At 40.1% G+C, this 24,705-nt stretch overlaps 1 protein-coding gene across 6 annotated transcripts in view; it reads left to right on the top strand.

Annotated features, from left to right (window-relative positions):
- Positions 1 to 24,705, top strand: part of MYO6 (myosin VI) — a 142,259-nt gene that overhangs the window by 45,928 nt on the left and 71,626 nt on the right. For all 6 annotated transcript variants that reach the window (XM_029223790.1, XM_029223788.1, XM_029223791.1 and 3 more), the window contains exons 2-6: positions 7,392 to 7,534; positions 12,708 to 12,777; positions 18,599 to 18,672; positions 21,656 to 21,785; positions 23,702 to 23,807. In XM_029223790.1, the coding sequence (XP_029079623.1) occupies positions 7,418 to 7,534; positions 12,708 to 12,777; positions 18,599 to 18,672; positions 21,656 to 21,785; positions 23,702 to 23,807 (497 nt within the window). In that variant the 5' untranslated portion in view covers positions 7,392 to 7,417. The remainder of the gene's footprint in view (positions 1 to 7,391; positions 7,535 to 12,707; positions 12,778 to 18,598; positions 18,673 to 21,655; positions 21,786 to 23,701; positions 23,808 to 24,705) is intronic.

Genomic DNA, 24,705 nt, shown 5'->3' on the forward strand with positions numbered 1-24,705 from the left:
GTATTTTAACATCTGTAAAAGAAATTTTGAGCTTCTGAAGTAAACTGGGATGTTTAGTCTCTGAATAATACAGAACTTTGTTTAGAATGATCTAAGCTGTGGCCAGGTTATCTTGGTATATAGGTTGTCTGCATGTATTATTTGAATTATGTCTAAATTCAAATCTGTTTTGTGATAGTAATTTATGTAGGAGCTTATAGCTTAAATATAGTTATGATTTCTGTAAAACCTATAAGAAAATCATATAACCAGTTCTCATAATTCAGATTATATGTATTTGGAGTAATTGGCCTGATTGTATCAGTTTTCAGATCATCTTATAAAATATCTTAAATATTTAATAACCATATAATAAACTTATTAATAAAATATTTGCCTTATTTTTTATCCTCTCTTTTTGTTAGCTAGTTCGTCTTAGCTATACCAGTTAAGCTAGTTAACCGTGGTGTTCTGAGGCTGTTTCGGAAGAGTCAGGTTGTAGTGGGCTTAGCTTGAAACACCAGTGGATACATTGGGCTTTCTGAAGTTATATTTGGAAGTACAATATAACCTTTGTAAAAACGGTCACTCATTAGGATCACTCACTAGGCTGTGATTAGGTCACTCATTACGCTCTGATGAACTGGACCTAGTACTACCGAAATCTGAAGGAATGTCGTAGCTGGTCTAGACATTGCTCCTTTTGTATGTCTTACACTAAAAAACATTAGAGCTCTGTATTTTCTTGTCGATATCTAAGCCTAAAAAACAGTAGCTAGCACTTAGTAGGTACTCAGTGAATACACATTGAAAAAGTGAGTGAATACCAAAATTACTTCTTAATTGAATTCAGGTAGTCAGGTTTTAGAACCTATCTTTAGATGTTTTCTTATTTTATTTCTTTGTCAGGAGTCTGTATTTAGTGGTAGGTATTTCCTCCCCGTTGTTAATGAATATTTATTGCTGATAATATCAAGACATTCACAATCAATTTTAATATGAATGTGTTGCAGTGAATGCATAATACCGTATTATGGCAATTATGTAATTCCCATACTTTATTACTAGCTGAACAAGGTTAACTGGGAAATGTTTTCTAGGAAGGCCTTTTACAAGGTAATTTAGTGACTAAAGGGAAACCTGCTGAAATATTTTTGAGAATTTTGGTGTACAAGTAAGTTCTTAGGGAACTGAAACGCTCAAATGAAAGATTGTGCTAGGTACACACAAAATGCACCAGCCACTGGCCAACGGTTACCTGGTGCCCAGTTTTCTCACAGTGTCTGGACACCTGGGAAGCTAATAGCCTTCAGGATACACTGATACAGATGAGAGAAGTTGCCAGTTTCAAGCTTGTGTGCCAAAGGTGCACATAACATTCTTTTGATCAACAGGGCCGGGGCCTGGCCAGATGAAAGAGTAGTCCTTTTAAAAGGCAAATTTGATACATCTACACAGCTCCCTTACCCCCAGTTAGAATTTAAGATCCTGGAGGGCAGGGATTTTTGCCAGTTTGGTTTACTGCTCTATTCCAAGTGATTGTTTTCCTGTTGGAAGGCTCCGTGAGGCCAGCCCATGTTTTTTTTTTTTTTTTTTTTTTTTTTTTTTCGGCCTATCATTATATCTTTAGCAGCTAGCAGTATGTGTTATATACTAGGTGGTCAAATAAATACTAGTTTACAGAATGAATGACTGTGGAAGGCAAGTCTTATGAGGGTTCTTCCTTCCCTGTTTAATGCTTCTTCCTTGCTTTCTTGGTATCTTATGCCAGCTCTTTCAGCTCAATTCTAAATTAACTTTAGCTAGTACTCAATTTCTAATACCCTAGCTAATAAAAACAAGGCATTGTCATCTATCACAATCACAAGTTTAAAAGGGTAATCTTTGAAGGTGATGGCGGCATGGCGGGTGATGGTTCCTATTTGGTGGGCTGTGTCTACACGTTCAGCTCCGGGTACACGGTCCCTTTTGGGATCATCTCTGGAGTTGCCGAGAAAAAAGGACACGGATGTGTATGTATTTGTCACCCTGGCCTCCAGTACGTTTGCTCTCCAGGGAGCCTCTTGGTGATCTGCTTTTCGCTTTTCAACAAAGCCTGAATGAAAGTTCGCATCGTACCTCTGACAGGCTACAGATTGCGTTTCTATCGACTGCTATAGTGCTTACCTTAAAAATATCAGCTGTCAGTTAAATGCTAAAAATGAGATAATTTTCAGTTGGTGATAGCGTATTATAGAGCATTCCCTCTCTTCCTGAATAACTTAAGGAATTTCCAGAATTTTAAATTTGCTTAGCCAGCCCCAGAGCTTATCATTTTTTTTCTTTTGTATTGCTGCAGTGCATATGTAGTCAGCTCTTAATGTGTTTATGGTTTCTAGTACAGTAGCACCTGTTTAACTGCTCTTCCTGTGCAGACCTGCTTCATAGGTATGAGTGTTGCTTGTATGGGTTTTCTGAATGCTTTTATGGGGACACATAGTAATATGTCAAAAGAATTTTCTTTTGTGGAATGAATAAATCAGACTTCATTAATGAAGGGTAATTTATGTTATAAATAATTAGGATTCCAAAACTAATTAAATGAAGCCTTACTTTAAAAGAGGTTTTATTTTCGTGAAAGCCTTGCACTCAGTAGAAGATAATCTTTAATTTAATAGAGGGGGGAGTGAGTGTCTACCAGCTCCTCCAGGTACAAGTTACATCATCGACTCAGAGTTACAGAAAGATAAGTTCAGATCAGAATCTGGGCCAGACTGGCCTGGTCCAGAGGCAGTGGGTGTGTTTGATAGTGGTGTTCACAGTGGCTCTTCTGGGGTCATACTGCTCCAGTTTGAACTGGTAATTTGCCTAAGTGCCGAGTTCTAGATTGGAGATCATTTTCCGTCAGAATTTTAAAGGCATTGCTTTATCGATTTCCTGCTTTCAGTGTTGCTGAAGCCATTTTGATTCATGATCCTTTGGATATGACGCATGTTTTTTCCCCCCTTTTTCTCTCATTTCTCTGAAAATGTGCAGCATCTTCCTATTTCTGGTGTTCTGACATGTGCCATGTCCTTTTGTCTGTCCTTTTCCAGTTATTGTGTTGAGGACTTAATGGGCATCTTGGCTAGACTCTAGAGAATCATGCCTTTCAGTTCTGGTGAATTGTCTTTGGATATTGGAAAGCTTTCTCCCCTCTGTGTTTTGAAGGGAACAGGATGTCTGTTTTACCTGGTATTTTGATGCTGAATCTTTTTACTTGTCTCATTTTTATATCTTTTTCTTCTACTTTTTCTTTTTTTGCCCTCCACTTTCTAGCTCTTTTTATTTTTCTTTCTTGGCTTTCAAAAGATAGTCTCAACTTTATTTTCTGTACCTTCTAGTGAATATTTCATTTCCGCTATTACGTTCTTAAAGAAAAATTATTCTGACACTTGTTAAAATGACAAAGACGCCTTTATTCATGACTATTGCAGTAGGAGTGTATTAGCCTGCTTGGGCTGCCGTAATAAAATACCATAGACTGGGTGGCTTAAACAGCAGACATTTATTTTCTCACAGTTCTGTGGGCTGGAAGTCTGAGATCAGGTGCCAGCATGGTCGGATTCCGGTGAGGACTCTCGTTCTGGGTTTCAGATGGCTGCTGTTCTGCGGGCCGCTCTCGTGGCCTTTCCCTATAGTGTGTGCATTGAGGTAGAGAGATGTCTCTCTTCCTCTTTTGGTAAGGCTACCAATCCTATTGGATTAGGACCCCACCCTTATGATGTCATTAGCCGTGATTACCTCCTGTCTCCAAATACAGTCACGTGGGCGATTACAGCTTCAACATATGAATGTTTGGGGGGGGACACAATTCAGTCCATAGCAGACACATACACTCAGCCTATAACAAAGGGGTATTACAATAGGGAGAACGATTGGGCTCCACTTTGAATGCAGCAAAGACAGCTGGGGATTTATAGCCAGTGAGCAGAGTGCAGGGGTCAGCGAATGAAAAAGACTAAGTGGAAACAGCACAGGTAGGGGATGCTTGCTCAACTGACTTAAAGGGATTCTTTTTGAAGGCAGATTAAGGATTTATATACCGAAGGTAGGGGATGAGGAACTTGATAAGATATCAAGGGTGAGAGAACTTCTCTAAACCGGCTTAGCAGGATTCTTGCTGAAACTGGCCTCTGTAGGCCGAACAAGGACAGCACGGACTCGAAGGCCTAGCGGAGGCCTCGTCAAGAAGAGGGCTCAGAGGAGACTAATTGAAGCTCGGTCAGGAAGGGAGTTTTGCCAGCACGTGGCAGTTTTGGTATGCACAGCCTCAGTCGTTCCTGGTGTCTCTCTTTCCGGAGACCCTCTGTCTCCTTCAGAGAATAACGTCTAGGCTTCTGTTGGGGTGATGGTGGGAGGGAGGTGGCGTTTGCCCAGCTCTGTGCCGTGTGTGCGGCTGGCGTTAGGAAGTCTTTTCCTCAGACAGCTTTCCCCTAGTCTCCCTGATGCTAGACTCCTCTTTTCACCCTTGCTTCGATGGTGTAACTGGGTTATCGTTCCTCTTTCCCCATCCCAGATTTGGGGTTTGTCTCTTAGGTTTGCTAAGTCAGTTAGCACACCGGCCGCTCGCTTCCCAGCTTCCAGAATGTCGTTGCTGTTGTCTCCTCTTGGGCTCTCCCCCTCCTTGTGCACTGATGTCTTTAATTTAAAGACTCTTTTTACTGTAGATTTAGGGGTTTGAGGAAGGAGCAGCGTTGGATGTGTAGCTTTAAATCTGGTATCTTAACTGGGAAGCTGCAGCAAGTGGTTCAAAATGGGAAAACAATTTAAATAGTTCAAGAAAATTTGACATTCTTTTTTGACTTTGTGGGTTTTGCTTCACTGTGATTTTTTTCTTCAGATACCTCGTGATTCCTAAACGATCCCTCATGACTATTCTGTAATTTCCCTTTGTATTTAGAACTATCACAAGACCATTTACTTGAAATTTAGTGGTGGCTTCGAACAAGGGATATGGGGGACTGTAAGGGAAGAGGTGTCGCTAGCATCTGTTGGGTGCCATTAGAATGGGGATCTCAGTTTTACGTCACTTAATCCTCATAGCAATTCTGTAAGGTAAGTGATATTGTCACTTATGGGTAAGGATAAAGATAATGATCAGAGAGATTAAGTAACTTACTTAAGAGCTAGTCAGACAGTGGTGGAGCTTAATTTCAAGCCTAGGTTTTAAGACCTTTCAAGTCTTTCTAGGAGAGCATCTCCTTTTACTCCTCGCAAGCTGTGCGAACAGTTCATTCAGTCACTCGGTGAAGGTTGGGTTGCCTGCTCCGTGCTGGGCCTTGGCGACACATGAGGGCTAGGCCATGCCCTGATACAACAGGAATGTCACGATTTCTGGTGATCTGTGCATACTGGCAAGAGTGGGAGCAGGTGGCTAAGTTAATGACAGGAGTCCTGGTAAAAGGCCATGTTGGTTTTGACCAGGAAGGCAGAGCAGATCCAGGGAAGTGGGTGGATTTGAGATACCCTATTGGAGGTTAGGGGGCCGACAGGATTGGGGGTGATAGGGGTTTGGAAGGAGCTGGAAGAATTGAGCATGACTCTGGGTTTGATTTAAAATGAATGGTGTTGGTGCCTTTAGTGATGTAATGAATGTGGTGGAACAGAGTAATAATATAATGACAATGTTGCATCTGTTAGATGTCTCCATGAGGAGGTGTCCAGTATGCAGGTTAAACACCTGGGAGCTCAGTGGTGCTGTATAGGCCGGAGAAATCAATTTGGGCATCACTTATATATAGATTCTATTTAAAGCATGGGACAAGATACGATTATTTAGGGAAGGTGTGATATATAGATGCTATTTAAAGCATGGGACTAGATACGATTATTTAGGGAAGGTGTGTGGATGTAGGTGTGTGAAGGTGTGGTAATGCAGATCTGAAGCAGTGTTACTCATTCACTTCTGTGGAGAACCCTCAGTTAATTTCTTAACCCTGAATGGCACTGAAACCTAGTCGCATTTACTGCGTGGGGACAGCAGAAGCCATCCTGTAGCCATGGCATGGAAGACATTAACTAGCAAGCACGTTGCAGACTTGCCAATAGTTAGCAGTGTTTAGATTGAACTATATATACCAGACATCCTTGTCTAACGTGAGAGGCTAGGCCTGATGGAACGTCCACGTGGGAAATCCCAGATCTGAGGACGCCACACAAGAGGCGAGTTACGGCACGTGTGTCTTCTTCAAGTGTAGATAAGTAAGGAAAAGTAAGTTCCCGCTGAGGTGCTGAAACTAGGACATCTGGGATCACTGACTGGGTGATTCATTAGAACACGTTAGTCTCACAGAATCCAAGCTCATTAAAATTAAATATTTTATATGTTATGGACCCTTTGGGATACTCTCAAAAGACAGAATTGTAAATGTTAGGTCTGAGAATGCCAAACATGAAAGCAGCTTTCTAGGAATGCTTGAAAAACTAGCCTAGAGTTCAAAATAGGCAAAACCTGGAAACAATATAAACGTTCACGTCCAGGACAGCAGGTAGACAGCTGTGCATGTGATTCAGTGGGTTAGTGTACACAGCAGCTTGGCTGGGCGTCAGAACATTTTGTTGAATGAGAGAAGCCATACACAGAAGCGTGCGTACGTAACGGCGGGTGCCCCTGGAGGTAGGGATTGACCAGAAGGAGGCACAAGGGAACTTTCTGGTGAGATGGAAATGTTCTGTCTGTTGATTGGGGTGTTTGTTTGAACGGGTATGTCCAGGTGTGGAAACTCATCAACTTGTATCCTTAGAATTTGTACATTTCACCGTATGTAAGTTTTATTACCTCAGTAAAACAATAAGAAGACAACAAAGCAGTATGCTCAGTGGTTCTGTGGGTATCCCTCTAGGGAGCACAGGGGTGGGGCATCCGTGTAGTCTCAGCTTGTCAGGGAAAGGCTTCCAGAGGAAGTAACCTCTCCTGTGTCTCATTTTTATCCCTCAGGGTCTAAGATAGACTTATTGTTCAAGTCTTAGCCAACTCCACACAATAACATCTCCTCTTCGGATGACTGTTTAATTTATTGTGCAATCGGGAATACTTCAGGCAGTAAAAAGGAGTGCTAGTATAAGTTACAGTGGGCAAGAGGTAAAAACTGTGACCATTGGCTCTCTCTTTCTGCGCTGCTCAAAGTGTAGCTGGTTCTGACTGCAGTCACCACCGAAGGAAGACGGTGGCAAAGCAGGTGTTCCCGGCGGGTAGAGCAGCCTCTGCTTGGTCCCCCTGTACAGGTGGTACAGGGGTGGGTGCAGCGGGATGGCAGGGGGTGGGGATTACCCCTGCAGGGGTGCTCCTGTGTTTCTAAGAATCGCGATTTACATGTTAACTGAAAAAAAGATTGTTATCTTTTTTCATTTCCAGAGTTACTCACGTTGCTTTGTTCGTTCCTTTGAAACAGGAGATAGTGGATAGCTCCCTTCAGAAATGGAGGACGGGAAGCCCGTTTGGGCGCCGCACCCTACGGATGGATTTCAGATGGGCAATATCGTGGATATTGGCCCTGACAGCTTAACGATTGAACCCTTGAACCAAAAAGGCAAGGTAAGAAGTTTCTCAGAAAGATTTCAGAATTTGATTTGTGTCTTTAGGGATCTCCCTTTTTCAATGAGGTAAGTATTTTTTTAGCACAGTATAGGGGAAAGCAGTTTTCTGGTCAGTGAATCCTACTTTTCTCCTGAGTTGTGTGATTAAATCAGAATGCATACCCTACGGGGAAAATGGTGTCCCATCGTAAAATCAGACAGTAATTTAGTGGGCCTTTCATTAGCATATTCTTAAGAATAAATAGCTATATGACAAAATATAAACAATAACATTTTTTATTCCTTAAGCCATATAACTAAAGTTATGAATATATCTGTGATGTATTCAACATGTTACCAAGTAAAAATATAAAAAGTGAATGGGATTATGTTATGAAATTTTGCTTTTTGTTTTTTAGCTTCCGGATAATTCTTTTTTTAATCTTTTTTTATTGAAGTATAGTTGATTTACAATGTTGTGTTAATTTCTGCTGTACAGCGAAGTGATTCAGGTATACACATACACACACTTTTTTTAATATTCTTTTCCATTATGGTTTATCACAGGATATTGACTATAGTTCTCTGTGCTGTACAGTAGGACCTTGTTTATTTATTTATTTATTTTAAAGTTTATTTATTTTATTTTTGGCTGCGTTGGGCCTTCGTTGCTGTGCACGGGCTTTCTCTAGTTGCGGCGAGCGGGGGCTACTCTTCGTCGTGGTGCGTGGGCTTCTCATTGCAGTGGCTTCTCTTGTTGCGGAGCACGGGCTCTAGGTGCACGGGCTTCAGTAGTTGTGGCTTGCGGGCTCTAGAGAGCAGGCTCAGTAGTTGTGGCGCACGGGCTCAGTTGCTCTGTGGCATTTGGGATCTTCGCGGACCAGGGATCGAACCCATGTCCCCTGCATTGGCAGGCGGATTCTTAACCACTACGCCACCAGGGAAGCCCTGACCTTGTTGTTTATCCATTCTATATATAATAGCTTACATCTGCTGTTAATTATTTTGTAAAAAGCTTTTATATTTACTTAAATTTATTATCATGTGATTGTAGTAAAAATATTTCTATTAAATAAAGATATTTAAGTCTTAAGCATAACCGTCTGTTATTATTTTTGTTGTAATGGTACTTTTTAAAACATAAAAGCATACTTTAATTTTGTACACATGGTGTCTATTTCCTTTTAGGCTTAGACATAGACTAGACAATATAACAAAATGAAAAGTATGGGGGAAAAGTGACCTGGAGTCTTTTCAGCCTTCATGGGGACTGTAGGGCCTACCTATTTTGTGGGAGAGCTTAACACTTTTCAGTTTAATCAATGTTCCCCTTAAGCAGGACTTCTGACTAAATTAAATTTGTTGATGTCATTTCTGTTTACTTTAGACTCTGCCAGTGTTCATGAATAATTTATGTTCTACTGATACATGGTTAACTAATGCCATATGACTGCCATCCTTCTGGGAACCTTAGAAAAACAAGGTGGATCTCTCATGAGGTCTGTTCACAGAGAAAACTATTCTGTTACTGTAAACAACCCAGGAACCTAAATGCATAATATATAATGTGCCATGTTAGCGGCGGCCAATTAAAGATACCCTCAGGAAAGAAAAGACAAAGTGTTTCTAGTTTTTCCTCTTATTAACAAGTACCTATTTGTACTTACAATGCAGTACATGTTCTAAAAAAAGAAAGAATTTAAAAAAAGAAACTCAATTATTTTTATTTATTTGAAGCTGTAGGGGAGGAAAAATTTTCCTCTACCCTTTTGGGTCTCTGGCTGGGCCTGAAAATTAAATCGACATAAGACACATTCACAGTAGGAAAGCATACGACTTTTATCAGATTTTTACATGTACACAGCAGCCTTCACAAGAGAATGAAGAATTGAAGAAGTGACCAGAGCAGGAAGCTTTTATATCTTTTAGACAAAGAAACAATACATTTGTGAAGAATTGATAAGGCAAAGGGGTCTGGGCTAGGGGTGGTAAATGGTGGAGAAGTGGTTAGGAAGGTAAGGGTTACTCTGGCAAGACTAGGTTTGTTTGCACAGATTTCTCTTGGTCTCCATTCCCTCCGCTGGTGATAAGAATGTCTTCTTTCCTCCTGGTAGAGCGAGGGCACCTTGCACGCGGGAGTTTTATCTCCTGCTCTCAGGAATAAAAAGGGTCAGAGTGCCCTTCTTACATCTGTTGTTTCTCAAGGGCCTTTAACTCAAGATAATCAGTATGCCAAAGTAGCATGTTCTGGGGTGACAGAAATTTAGTGAGCCTTTCATTATCTTTCAAAGTCTCCTTTCATTTTTGTTTAACGTATCTCATAAGCACAGTAAATCAAAAGCCCCAAATGAAATGAAAAGTATATTTCCTAGTTATATTTCGCTATATGTATTCTCTTATATCCATAAGTAACAAAATAATTCAGTTCAGGGATAGAAGAAACTTTATTTACGGGTATATGCTTTTCTATAGTTTTGAGTATTTTGTGCTTTCAGCTGTGCCTTATTAGTATTAATCAGGTGCACACATAGAACCAATAAAAACACTTAAAATTCAAATTGTGGCGTCATGAAAACTTTATGGATCGTAGGTTATTTATAAACTAAAGTTGAAGCTTCTTTTCACAAAATCTTTTTGAAAGTTAAACCGATTCTCAGGGATTTCTTTTCATCTTAATCCCCTCCCGGCCCCCACTTTCTGATCAGGGTCTTAATAAATTGTGAAGTGTCATAACAACCGTGTGGTTAAAAAGATCCGTAAGAGAAGCAGTCTTTTGTGTAGATGATTCATGGAGTAGAGATCATCAGTGTTTAAAAATGAAGGAAGTGCGTGAAGCAGCGGACAAGTCAAGTGGATCTGTTTGCTGATACAGTAGAAGCATAGAAGAGGGAGCGATGAGCTCTAGTGGGGAACCTGTCTTTGTTGATGGCAGTGCCTTTTAAAGTTTTTCAGCCGCGGCCCGTCATAAGAAATAGATTTGAAATCACATTAGGTATACGTATTATTCATGTGTGTGTACGTGTGTACTGACGACAAATAGACTTTACGTGTCAACAGGTATATGCATCGTGTGTATGTGTGTGTGTGTGTATTCAAATGCAACATCCTTACCGTCTGTGATGCATTCTGATATTTTCTAATATCTTTTATTCTGCTAAAAATGCCATCTTGAACCTCTCAGTTGATTTCATGTTCCATATTCGCAGCTGACTGGCCTGCAGGCTAAAGCCCCGAACACATGGCATTTAAGGGTCTACCTTTCCTTTTCCCTGTCTGTGTTGCTCGTCTTGTCTTTTGTCGACCAGCAGTCTCCCCCTCATTCTCTTGCCCTTATGCTGAGTCTTATGTGTCTTTCTCCTCCTCTTCCAGCCTTCCTCCCAGGGTTTATCAGGTCCTCAGGGAGCCGGGTGGTGCTGGGCTCTGTGTGTCGCCACTCAGTACTCCTTTTGCCTGGAATGCCGCTCTCCGCAGCTCTGTGCTTATTTAGCAAATATTCATCTCTCAGGAGCGACTGAGGTCACCTCCTTTATGAAAGTTTTCCACAGATGCCCTGTGTCTTCTTCCTCCTCCCATGCAGTAGAGTTTACCGTTGATTACTCTTTGCTTTGAGGAGTGGTATACCTTCTTCGCCTCCCGTAACGCTATTGGAGACATTCGTTTACATTTCTCCCCTCCCTGCTAGACGGTCATCTTCTCAAGTGCAGGCGCTATTTTCTTTGTCCATGTTGTCATGGAGCTGGGTGCACTGTGTTTGCTGGGTGGTAGGTGTTTACTGTGATCTCTTGATAGGAGAAGAAGCCTCCTTCCTCTAAGAGAAAACAGTTGCCTTAATGAAACAGATTTCCTCCTTCTCACTGAGTAGGTAGTAGAGGGGAGAAGAAGATGGGGGCTGGTGATCATTTGGGGGGGTGAAAAAGGATCGAGAGAAACAATTTTGTAGACTCATTACAGGCCTTTCAGCCCCAAGATTATTAACCTTCCCATTCTAGGAACTCTGTGTTCTGCACCCCATTTATGGAGCCAACACCTGGGGTCTGGGGAGGCTTTAGCCCCATTGCTGAGGCTGTGAAAGTGGCACGTAGAACTGTGACATTAGCGGTGATTTCTGAACGTGTTTTTCCTGTAGAATCATTGTTATAAATTGTGGATTGTTTTATAGTACCATAATATACTTAATGTACATTATGGACTAGTTCTGAACTTGTGATTTATCCTTTAAACCTTTCCTCATTTATTAACGTTAAGAACGTGTGTAGTGGGTTCCAACTAATTAGCTTCTAGAGTTTTCAGGGCATAACAGTTTTCTAATTTGGGTGTGACTTTGAATTGAGGTATAGCACTAGTAGCCTGGATTTTCCTCTGTGAACTATAGCAGTAGCCTTGCCTTATACTCTTGCATATATATACATATACAGACCTGCAAGTATTCTAAAATAATTGAACAGGTTTTCCTTAGAGATTGGTTTGATATGGATGGAAGCTTCAACCACAGGAGTAATTGTAATTGTTTGAGAAATAGAAATGTATAGGTAACTATTAGAATGGCATGGAGAAAATTTAATTCTCTTTCGATGTAATTTGAGATCATTTCTTCTCTCTTACAAGATACTATCTTAATTCTAGAGTTTCTACCATAGTATTCAAATGATATAATAAACACCAGCTTATTCATGGATATCTGTAATGTTATGGACCTAATAGTTTCGGATACTGTTTATATTTTTGACACATTCCTTTACAGGAATTTGTGTCTAATGTGTTTTACTCAGACAAGAGCATTAATTAAATTATGGTCTGTTGGTATATCTGATTGATTGATTGGATGTTACTTTTTTCCTTTTTTAAAACAATAAAATTGCTGTATACATAAACATTAACATCTTTACTTTTTTAAAAAGTTGTTAAACAGCATACCTATGTAGACGTAATACACTTCTTGTTTTGTCCCACTCTAGGTGTTCCAGCACAGGTTTTGTTTTTGTTTTATTGATTTCCATTATTGATTCCATGTTCATAGTAATAATGGATAATATGTTTGAGTAATGACTTGTTAAGTAGCAGGATCTTGTATTACATTTTAATGAAGAGCATATCATTGCCATTATTTTCAATGTATGCGGTCAGTTAAGCTCCTTTATCTTTCTTATTATTTGTAAGCTTCTAGTTTAATGAGCTCTTGTTTTGTTTTTCAGACATTTCTGGCTCTCATAAACCAAGTGTTCCCTGCAGAAGAGGACAGTAAAAAAGATGTGGAAGATAACTGTAAGCATCAATTTAAAAAGCGGTTCTCATCATAGAAAAGGAAACTGTTCCTTCAAAAAATATATGAGTGCTTATATTACAGGGCACACTGTCCTTGTTCAGAAGAAATGTTGCCTTTTGACCTGAAGGTTCCTGTGAATGGAGGAGCCCCACAGTCCTAGACGCATTGTTCTCTCACATTTGCACTTTGGTGAAGGGGTCTCTCCTGAATATCTTTTTAGTGTTATCTCGGTTGTGTAAATACAGGGAATGGTAATCATTTACTAACTATGAAGCCTGAACTAAAGATCTCTTGGCTTTATGGTTTTTTTGTTTTTTGAACCTCTGAATCATCTGGAATCAGATGATTTTTATAGCTGTATATGTGGTTCAATAATTTGGAATTTGAGTCAGGAGGACCCATTTAGGGTCACCCTTTGAAGGAAACAAACATTAAAAAAAATACTATGTAATAAGTACTAATTGAAAATTGATTTCAGAACATTGGACTAAAGTGCAGCATTAATTTGACTTAGAACTATCTTAGAATTTTTGGTGAAAAAATACTGTATCCAGAGCAATAGGCCATGTTTATTCTTAACATTTTCAAGATAAAGCGGTAATCATGTTTCATTTTTTATGTGGCGATATTTAAGAATCATGTCCAGTTGTCATGGGTTTCGTTAAATGTATCTGGCATTAAAAACTCTGCAATTAAATAAGAGAGGTAGGAGAAAGGAATATATTTTGTCCTTATTGGTTTTCTCTGGAGTTCGCATTTAAGTAAGCCTGTAAGATCCGCCCCCCATGTGACGTGGAATACAGGAGTAATGGGGGAGCCCCGAGTTCGGATTCTCACTGTGCCATTAGGAAGCTGTGTGCCCGTAGGCAGTTTCTCTCTCCCCTTTGAGCTTCTCGTCTGGAAAACAGGAGTAATGATTTTTATGTTTCATGCTTAGAGATGATACATTTAAAATGCTTGGTGCAGTGCCTGACCTCTAACAGCCTCTCAATAGATGGTATCTGTTGTTATTAGGTGTAAGAGACTGGGAGAAAAAATGTGGCGCTCCCTTCCTTTCCAAAATTGCTAGAGAGTTTGTCTGATGGGATCATATCTTTCTGAACGGCAATCAGAACAGCAACAAAAAGGAACGAGATTCTGTCGTATCTAAAATAAGAGAAAATTCTTTTCTGTTAAAACTTGCTAGGGTATGCAGAATTGGAATCAATCCTTTTCATATATCAAAATAATGTTTTCTGGTTTATATATCCACGTAGAGCTAAACATAATAAATGATGTTGAATTACTTTTAATCCACTTCTTAAATATTTTAAAGCAGTCTCCCTCTGATGGTTTCATGGTGGTGGACTCGTCCGACCGTTTAGTTTCCCCGGTCTTAGTGGAGATTTGCCGCTTCTTGTAGGTGTTGACTCTGGTGATGCCAGACGGCAGGAATGTTGCTGAGGATGTCACCTGTCCTCACCACACAGTAGTCCAGCCCTACTTGATGTCCCCTTTCTGAAACCACATCATGAGTGCAGCTCTAACTGTTGAGTTTAGAATGCAGGTTTTCCAGCGAAAGTGGTTCCATCACTTATTAGTTTAGTCCTTTTGCCTGAGGCTTGGTTGCCCACTACCCCACTGTCCTCCGCCAAGTGACACATGACGTTGTTTGTTTGGGTCTCACGTGCGTATTTCTAAAATCCTTTCCTCTTCTCTGTATCACGGTAATAATGTGATGATTAAGAGCTTGATGTCGGGGGCTTCCCTGGTGGCGCAGTGGTTGAGAACCTGCCTGCTAATGCAAGGGACACGGGTTCGAGCCCTGGTCTGGGAAGATCCCACATGCCGCGGAGCAACTAGGCCCGTGAGCCACAACTACTGAGCCTGCGCTCCACAACAAGAGAGGCCGCGATAGTGAAAGGCCCGCGCACCACAATGAAGAGTGGCCCCCACTTGCCGCAACTAGAGAAAGCCCTCGCACAGGAACGAACACCCAACACAGCAAAAAAAAAAAAAAAAAAAAAAAAATTAATAAACTCCTACCCCCAACATCTTAAAAAAAAAAAAGAGCTTGATGTCTGTAGAGCATCCTGAACTATGTGATAAAGGTTCTGTTGAAACAGACACACGAGTGGACTTCTGATAGTGCCCTCATAATATAGCAAAATTTATTACCTAGTTTTAGCTCCAGGTTTTCTATGTGAAGGGCTGTATGTGTGGAGTTTAGTCTGTTAACTTTGCCTTCTTACTTGACTCTTGAGGATTAATGCCAGAATAGGAAAATAGTTCAGGGATGTGAGGTTGCTAATTAAAATAAGCATTTTTTTGGTGCTAATTTTTAAGCTACTGTTACTTACATGGCATATAATAATCTCCATGAATGATGACTGTTAGAAGTCGAGAATAATAAAGTATAAACTATAATATTGGAAAGAATCCCCAAAGTTGCCTGGTTCACTCTCTTTTTCAGTAATGGAATGACTTCTACAACAATGTAACGATAGAAGTGATTGACTTCTACTGCCTTGAAGTTGTTTGTGGGTTCTTTTTTTTTTCTCTCAGTGAACCAGGACTGTAACAAATAAGCAGAATCTTAAATGCTTAGATAACTCCCTAGTCAGATTCCTAAATTTAAGAATTGAGTGATATCTACTCTTCATTAGAAACTTTTGGTGTCCTCAGTATATATTAATTATACCAGAATTCTTCTTACGGAGTTTATAAAGGAACAAAGACGTTCATTCTTTTATTATGTCTTATTTAAACATTTTTAATATCGAGTGTATAGTTAAATCTATGAATAATTAGGCATAAAAGGCGAACAGTTCACCTAAAGTATTGCATGTCGGTAGCCAAACCAAGTAGTCCTGGGGTGGCCACTAGGAGAGGAGGGGAGGGGAGGAGGGAATTTGGTGGAGCAGGAAGTGATGTCCAAGACCCTCTGAGCATCCCTAGGTCATGCCTTCAGGGATGCAGAGGCCCCTGAGACTTAACCGTTTCCCATTCTGGCAAGCTGAGGGTCATACATGTTCCCTTCTGTCTTTCCTTTTCTGTGTCTTTATTTAAATGGAGTAGTCTGAGTAGCATAATTTAAGAGGAAGACCCTCTGATCCAAATTTTTATTGTCATTGGCAGGTATTTCAGCAGTGAGGGATTTTTTTTTTTAACATCTTTATTGGAGTACAATTGCTTTACAATGGTGTGTTAGTTTCTGCTTTATAACACAGTGAATCAGCTATATGCATACCTATATCCCCATATCCCCTCCCTCTTGAGCCTCCCTCGCACCCTCCCTATCCCACCCCTCTAGGTGGTCACAAAGCACCGAGCTGATCTCCCTGTGCTATGCGGCTGCTTCCCACTAGCTATCTATTTTACGTTTGGTAGTGTATGTATGTCCATGCCACTCTCTCACTTCGTCCCAGCTTACCCTTCCCCCTCCCCGTGTCCTCAGGTCCATTCTCTACGTCTGCGTCTTCATTCCTGTCCTGCCCCTAGGTTCTTAAGAACCATTATTTTTTTAGATTCCATATGTATGTGTTAGCATACGGTATTTGTTTTTCTCTTTCTGACTTCACTCTGTATGACAGACTCTGAGTCCATCCACCTCATTACAAATAGCTCAATTTCATTTCTTTCTATGGCTGAGTAATATTCCATTGTATATATGTGCCACGTCTTCTTTATCCATTCATCTGTCTATAGACAACAGTGAGGGATTTATTTAGTTGAATTACCAGATATCCCTGAGAAGGCTGGTGGTAAGTATGGGAGGAGGTAAAGGAAGAAGCGCAAGCAGCCATCCACATGCCATGTAGATGTATATGATTGGCTTTTCTAGGGGAGCCGTATCGTGGGATTAGGCATTCTTACTTACAGGAAGCAGAGAGAGTAGCAGAGAGAGTATCAGGCAGCCAGGCAGTTTCAGAGGAAGCTGAGCGATGGGCGAGTGGTTCGATGTTGTGCTTTGCATAAGGAAAGGCAGCCTGTAGATCCAGCTCCTGGGGACGGGGGTGGAAGAAGTGCAGGGGTATGGAAAGTAGGGGACCGAACCCACACGAGATGCCCTCTGCTGCCTGCCTTCTCCACACCTTTCCTCAACTGAAAGGAGGGCTGCCGTTCGACCGTTAGCGGCCTCCCCCCACTTCTTACTCTGTATTTTTCTGCTGTAAGTGGCATTAGAAAACAGTGAGGCCCGTGTCCTTGCAGTGTGAACTGGCTGCATCGTGTGAGTGTAGAAGCATGGGCGGTCTGTTGAGACAGGTAGAGCAACGGGCTCTTGTTTGACAGAATTGGTCGGGTGTTGAATTGTAGGTTATATATACATACAGTGTAGGCATATATACAACTTCAGTGAGGGATCAAGCAAACAAGCAAATGAATCAGGCAGGGCCCTGCCCTCAGGGATAGAAGCCAAAACCAGATATACAAAATTGTCATCACAAGGCTGGCATTCTGTGGTACGCACCATAATGCAAGTACAAAGGAGCAAGTAGTCCTAGTGGTGGTGGCGTAGTGAGAATGGGGAGGTGTCATTTGAGGGACAGTCTTTGAACTGACCTTAAAGGATAGGTGGATTTTTGATACCTAGAAATAGAGAGGTGCAGCCCAATGCATGCATGATAGTTGAGTTTGGTAAATGGTTTAGTCTGCCTGCAGGTTAGACCATATTAAAGGGAGTTATGGAAAATTATATGAAAAGGTCAGTTGAATGCAGGTTTTCTAAGGGCCTTGAATATCAGACTTGAACAGGGATTTGGTAGTTGACGGAGACCCACTGATGAGTTTTGAGGAAGAGAGAGATTTAGTCAGGGCTCTAGTGTGTTTAGATTAATGCACTGAGCAATCTGGGTAAGAGAGGAGAGAGACTGCGGCAGTAAACAAGTGAGAGGCTGCTGTGATTACAGAAGAGGTGACGACGCCTAAACTGGGATTGGGGCTGTGGAAATGGAAAGAAAGGAGAGACATTTCAGAGACTCAGATTGTGCTAATTTTGAGTGCCTACCATGAAGCTGGTGCTGTGCTATACTTTATTACATGTATAAAGACTTGGAAATGGGCTTAGAGCAAGGAGGGGGAGAGAGGATGGTCCTAGCATTGACTAAGGCTTGCAGAATAGATGAGTGGGAAATGGTGGTGCTGATAATGGAAACAGAGTGGTTGGGGGAAGAGTGGGCTTGTCTGCTCAAGTGCGCGGTGGAAACGTGGAAATGGAGCTCAGGGGACTGAGGGCCGGGGCAGTAGATCAGGCTGGGAGAACAGGATGTGTCAGAGCGTTAGGAGAACAGACGTTAGGAAAACAAGATTTCTACCCTGATGCTGCTGTCCGTTAGCTGCATATCCTGGTTTAAGACGTACAAATTTCTTCAGGATTCTTGTTTAGTCTATCAGTTGTGAGGCACTGCCTGAATGACACGACCTTCCCATTCTAAAATTTTATCTTTTGTGTTTTTCCTGTAAAATTCTGAGCATCAGATGGGATTAGTGTCGTCTACTAATCTTTTTTGTGTCAAAATGTATTAAAATCAGCACTGTCTAAAGTAGTTCTTTTTTTCCACTTGAATTGTACTCGGTTTTTTGTACTCACCTGGTACGAACTAGAGGTGCTCACCTCACTGGAAATGTATTGTTTAAAAATACCGCTGTAACACATATGTAAACTAGATACAGTTTACATCAGCCTCTGGGGTTTACATGTACCAGGAAAAAGATGGAATTAAATCTAACGTAAACAGGTGAATTTTAGCTTTGGATCAGAGCGATTCAGATTAAGATGGCATTGTTTTATTTTACTTTGTCTCTTCAAATAGCTAATGATTTACAAATTTTCCATCTCAGGTTCATTAATGTATTTGAATGAAGCCACACTGCTCCATAATATCAAAGTTCGGTACAGTAAAGACAGAATTTACGTAAGTATTTTACCTGTAGGTTAAGTTTTTGTGGGAATAACTATTTTACGTGCTACTGTTTGATTTTCTTGAGCTTGAAATTTTCTAACAGGAAATCATACTGAACGGAGTGTGAGCTCCATGAGGATAAGGATTCTTTTCTGATTTATTTCTCCAACACCAGGGCTTAGACCACACATGGTACCTAGTAGGCACTTAATAAATATTTGCAGAATGAAATAATGAATGCAGAGCATCATCTAATATCATTCAGACTTAAAACTATCCAATTTGGATATTTAAAAAAAAAGAACACTGATTATTTTGAGTTTTGATTTTTCAACTTTTGGCACATATCTGTAGATCTGTTTAATTGATGCAGTTTCCACATTGTTCTGCAAAACATTTACGGCAGATTATAAGGCATACGTATTGAAATTAAAAACTTGGAAGACAAAACGGTGTGAATTAGAATAGAAGGCAGTACGTGAGGAAATATCGAGCACACTGAAGTGCTGATCATAGAGCCTGAATAGTTGCAATATTTCATTCCAAATAGATCACTTACCCTAAAAACCCAGGATACTTAAAAGTGAAAGACAATGCTTTTAATGGAAATAGGGTTTGTACCACACCATTCAGATGGATACTTAACTAGTCTGTTTTAATTATAATGATTCATTGGGCACGTATGAGTTCTATATATCCCTTTGTTGGCTGGAGGTAAATTACCGCACTGTAGCCCTCCTGTTATAAAGATGGGACTCTTCATTATTTTTGAACGAAGAAAACACATGGCTTCTTTGACACTTCCTAGATCAAATGACATTCTTAATCTTTTATATCACTATCAATTTGCCTAATTGTACTTACTTAATTCTGACTAAATTACCTTTAGTCTTTGCCATCTGTCCAAGTAATGACAGCTGGGAAATAGAACTAATCTAGTCTTTTCCAAAAGAGTTTACTTGCTGTCTTTCAGTTATACATAGTTATTAAGTCTTTACTTTCCTCCTTGATTTCTCTCAAAATCAACTAAATAGTGTATTTCGGTTAATATATATATATATATATATATATATACATACACACACACATATATATATGGCTATTCTTATTTAAAAATATATTTAGAAGCAAAATTCACTTAATCAGCGTACTGACATTGAGTGTCTAATGTGTGCTAAATGTTGTTTTAGGTACTAAAATAATACAAATTTTAAAAATTTGTTTGTTAAAGCAGCTTAACTTGTAATAAGTCAGTAAAAGTTGATTTAGATGTAACCATCTTTCAAGAAGAACTGGCTACTATTTTTTCTTTACATGTCTAACATCACTTGGTGGTAGTGGAACAATCTTATTTATTTGAGCCAGTTTTAATTGTTTTAATATCTTTTTCTTGAAGTTTACAAATTTCAAATTACCTTTACAGAATGATCTTATTCAGAGAAATTGAGATACTTTGTTTTTATTTGGGATGTTTATAGGAAAGCTTCACACCCATGGGGTTTTCGTTGGTCTTTTAAGGCTCCCTGTGCTGCAGTGGTGCTACATTTGCCGACTGTGACCATTGATAGCTGAAGGTTTACGTGCAGAATTCATTGTACTTTCAAAAAAAGTAGTTGTCCTTTTTTCACGTTATGTTTAGTTGACCTAAGATGTGTAGGCAGTTGGGCATATGACCTATGTGTTAAGATAGTGGCTGTTTAGCGTCATCAGCTCCTGTTTGGAAAACCAGTATTTTCAAAGTTAATGAAAGCCGTGGCTGGTGGGTTTTTGCCTAGCCAGTTACGCCTTTTAGTTATAAAACCATTAGATATCAGCAATACACAAATAGAGTTATTATTATCATAATATATGTAAGAGAGGGGAGCAGTTCAGAATAGTTTAAATTGGATATTTTTACATGTCTCACCAACCAGAATTGCCACCATTCTCCCTTAGATTTGAGTAGAACAATAGCTAATTCACATGTAACATTTCCCTTGGTTACTGAAGTCTCTATTACTTTCCTTTTGTTTCCCAAAGAAACATTATTATCGGGAATTTCATATTTTTTACCCAACTCCAGGAAACACCTTTGGGAACATTCACGGAATTTTAGTTGAATAGGCTGAGAGTTCGGGGTTTCTGCATCATTTCCCTTCCACAACTAGAAGCAGAAAAGAGAAAAACATGGTCTTGTGTGCCCTAGTTTGGCCAGTAAACCACAACTAATTGCTAAACCACAACTCTCTTTCTACCCACGAGGAATTTTGTAAATCCTATTGGTGGCATTTTTTCTGGTCTTTTGAAGCCACAGTGAAATTTCAGATTTAAAAGCAAGCTTCACTTGCTCATTAAACATGTAGCCCGTCAGTATTCTAGGCAATGGTTAGTGCATATGCTGTTTTGCAAAAATCTGGGACCAAGTGGTCACCACTGAGCTAAATCAGTCCTTGGCTTTCAGTGATGAGCATAGGCCTAGAGGGTCCTGTGAGCTATGTTAAACTCTTCAGGGCCTAGAGGGTCCTGTGAGCTATGTTAAACTGTTTAGTAGCAGGGTGAGGAAAGTAGTCTAGGCGAGGAATACAAATAAGCAAAACTCAGGCTGTAGGCATAGAGTAGATGTCATAAGTGGAGTCAACAGGAGGTGTCTGAGATGGAGGTGTAGACTCAGTTCTGCCCAGGCAGACCTGGTAGTGGTGAACCTGGGAGGGGGTGTGTGGGAGGAGCATGTTTCCTTTCAGGCAAAGGGAGGTCAAGAGAGATGATTCTGATTTTGGATGTGCTGAGTTTTAGATGGCTATAGGTTAAGAAGATGTAAATATTTATTGAGTTAGAGAAATATGGGTCCTATAGAGATCAGGGAATATTTAGGTCTAGAAATGCAGATTTAGGAGTTCTACTTATAGAGAGAACTGGGGGTGTCTATTTGCCGTGTGTTCTTTCTCCTGTGACCCTTGTTTGGTTTTAAATGAAAACAGTAATTGGAAAATTTTATGTTTATGTCTTTCCCACTTAGACATATGTGGCCAACATTCTGATTGCAGTGAACCCATACTTTGACATACCTAAAATATATTCTTCAGAAACAATAAAGTCGTACCAAGGAAAATCTCTTGGGACGATGCCACCTCATGTCTTCGCAATTGGTAAGTAATTTAATTGTATCGTAATATTTATTTTTCTTTAAATTGTACAGATTTACTCAGTTTTTCTTTTGGATTAATAAGAGATACCATGAATCGAATACGTATTTTGGAGGGCTTGTGTGCATTCTGAATGTATCACCATGTCAGGAGCATGTATTCACACAGGGTGGGGAAGATACTTTTGCGGCCAACTCATGGGGTGGTTGTACCTCATTACCTTTGTTAAAGGCCTGTGTCGTCTTAAGCGTGTCCACCCAGTTGAAAGTAGTTCATAATAAAAGCTGACCTATTGTTTTCTTCTGACTCCACCTGAAAAGTGTCCTCCTTCCACAACTAGGAAGGAGGCCTGGGCTGTCTGCTGTTACCCAGGTCATCACTAGTGAGCGCGTTACCTGGGCTAGAAAGGAGCTGTGAGAGCAGACGTCTTCCATGCTTTGTCCTGCATCAGGGCTCTGTAAAATGTAAAGGATCGACAGTGATACATGCTTCATATCTCTGGGGTATCTGTGTGGGAAGGCAGCAACATCTGTCTTTGTCTTTCTCAGGCGCTCTCTCATCTCAAAGCACTTTAGCTCTGGGGAGCAGAGAGGGAGTTATTTGACAGGCGTCCCCCATAGCTGGTGACTGCAGGTACAGAGATGTTAGCTAAGCCTTGGGATTCAGAAATAGCTGGCAGTTAAATGATGACACGTTTTGGTTCTGGTTCTTAGTGCAATTAGTTTCTCTCTGGGCTTTCTCTTTGTACCTGTATTATGGCCTAACCGGGCTTCACCTCTAGATTTGGCTGACCGTGTACTGTGTGCTACTAGGCAAGAGTGAATGTGTACACCAAGTCCAGTGCAGCTGCACACTGACTTCTGGTTCTGTGATGCTCTGATGGGCATGGGTATGTGTTCTGTCAGCTGGCTAAATGGTGCAAAATCCTTAGAACCTCAATGGGAGCAAGTTACATGTTTAAAATGTAAATAAACCGGCTCTTATTTTTAGTTGTTTACTGCTAAAAGAGTTTTTACAAGGATTCCACGGAAGTGGGTGGAATAGATTGCTGATAAATTGGTCAAAGGGATGTGTGAATACCCTTGTGTGTAGTTTGCATTTGGCCCTTAGAGTAAAAGCCATTAGTAGAGCTTTCTTCGCTGGTATGGGTAGCACATGCCTGAGGTGAGAAATAGTTGCCTTATAGGGCTAAGTTTGTCAGGACCTAATTTTTAATCAAAATTGTTTTAATTTGAGCCCACTTTAATAGAATTGAATTGTGCTCATCATGTCCGTGGAGTCTTAAAGACATCTTATAGTCTAAATTGTTGGAGTGTAATGAAGATAGTGAAAAATTGTATATATAAATAATCACAAATCTAAAAAATTTAAAGCAGTTAATTTTGCCTAGTTTTGAAATGCTGAAAAATTCTACACGATGTTTAAATTTAATAGTAGTATTACAGAAAAAACCCCCACAGATTTATTGTTCAGTTATGTATATTTTTTTTCTCCAGCAGAAATTTTGGCTGCCAAATTTCTTAATTGGTAGCTCGTTAACTTCTTGCTTTTTTCTCCGGGGATGTCATTAGTTTATGCATAGTGAGCATTTTTCATCTCTCTGCAGGTCTGCTCTAGTATGAGGAAAAGCTGAGCCACAGCTCATAATATGGAGACATTCTAGTACAAACATAAGAGTTGTTTATTTGATTTCATATTACCTAGGTGTCAGGATAACTAGAGAAAACATTTAACGTATATACCTTTAGAGATGTTTTGAACACTTTTCAATGATTTTATTTAAAAATTTTGGTAACTGTAAACACACATTATAATTTCTTTAGGAGCAAGTGCTTTTTGATAGTAAATGGACTTTCTATGATTTGGAAAATTTTGTATTTAATACACTGTTCATCGTTAATGTATTATTTTGACCCCAGCTGATAAGGCTTTTCGAGACATGAAGGTGCTCAAGATGAGTCAGTCTGTCATTGTATCTGGAGAATCAGGAGCTGGCAAAACGGAAAATACAAAATTTGTTCTAAGGTGAGGAGTATTTAGCTGACCTAGAATACTTTGAGCAGGTTGATTTTTCTTAATTGTGGTAAAATCTATATATATATAACATAAAATTTACCATCTTAACCACTTCTAAGTGTACAGTTCAGTAGTGCTAAGTATATTCACATTGTTGTTCAGCCAGTCTCCAGGACCTTTCACCTTACAAAACTAAAACTCTGTACCCGTTAAAACAACTCCCCGTTTCCCCTGACCCCAGCCCCTGGCAACCACCATTCTACTTCCTGCCTCTATGATTTTGACTACTCTAGATACCTTATATATATAAATGGATCATATACTTTTTGTTTTTCTGTGGTTGGCTTATCCCCCCATAGCATGATGTCCTTGAGGTTCATCCATGTTGTGGCATGTGTCAGAATTTTCCTCCTTTTCAAGGCTGAGTAATATTCCCCCGTGTGTTATGTATCACATTTCGTTTACCCATTCATTCCTCAGTGGGCACTTGGGCACTTGGGTTGCTTCCATCTCTTGGCTCCTGTGAATAGTGTTGCCTTGAACATGTTATGAGCAAAGAGTTTCAAAGATCTCCTTGAGATTTGAACCCGTTGACTTTGAATACTCTTGCATGACATAGTTTGAAATGGTGGGCTCTGTCCCTTTTACAAGAACAGACATGTGGAAGCTAAGCTGCAGATTGCTGAAATCTAGTTCTGACATGCTATTCTCATGAGGATCCTGGAGAAGACCAGTGCTCATTAGGCAAAGGGAAATCTTGGAATGTTCCTTCACAATCCAGCCTTTATGTTCTTTTTTCAATAGTCCTGCCGTTAGAGTGGTTGAAACCATTTTTTACCTTAAGTTTATGATGATTGGCCTTCTTATTTCTACCTCCCCACAACCCTCCTCCCAGTGTCAAAGATGA

This window comes from Monodon monoceros, unplaced genomic scaffold (genome assembly GCF_005190385.1).
Source record: "Monodon monoceros isolate NGI ecotype Baffin Bay Population unplaced genomic scaffold, NGI_Narwhal_1 Super_Scaffold_15, whole genome shotgun sequence".
In the NCBI taxonomy this organism is placed as follows: Eukaryota; Metazoa; Chordata; class Mammalia; order Artiodactyla; family Monodontidae; genus Monodon; species Monodon monoceros.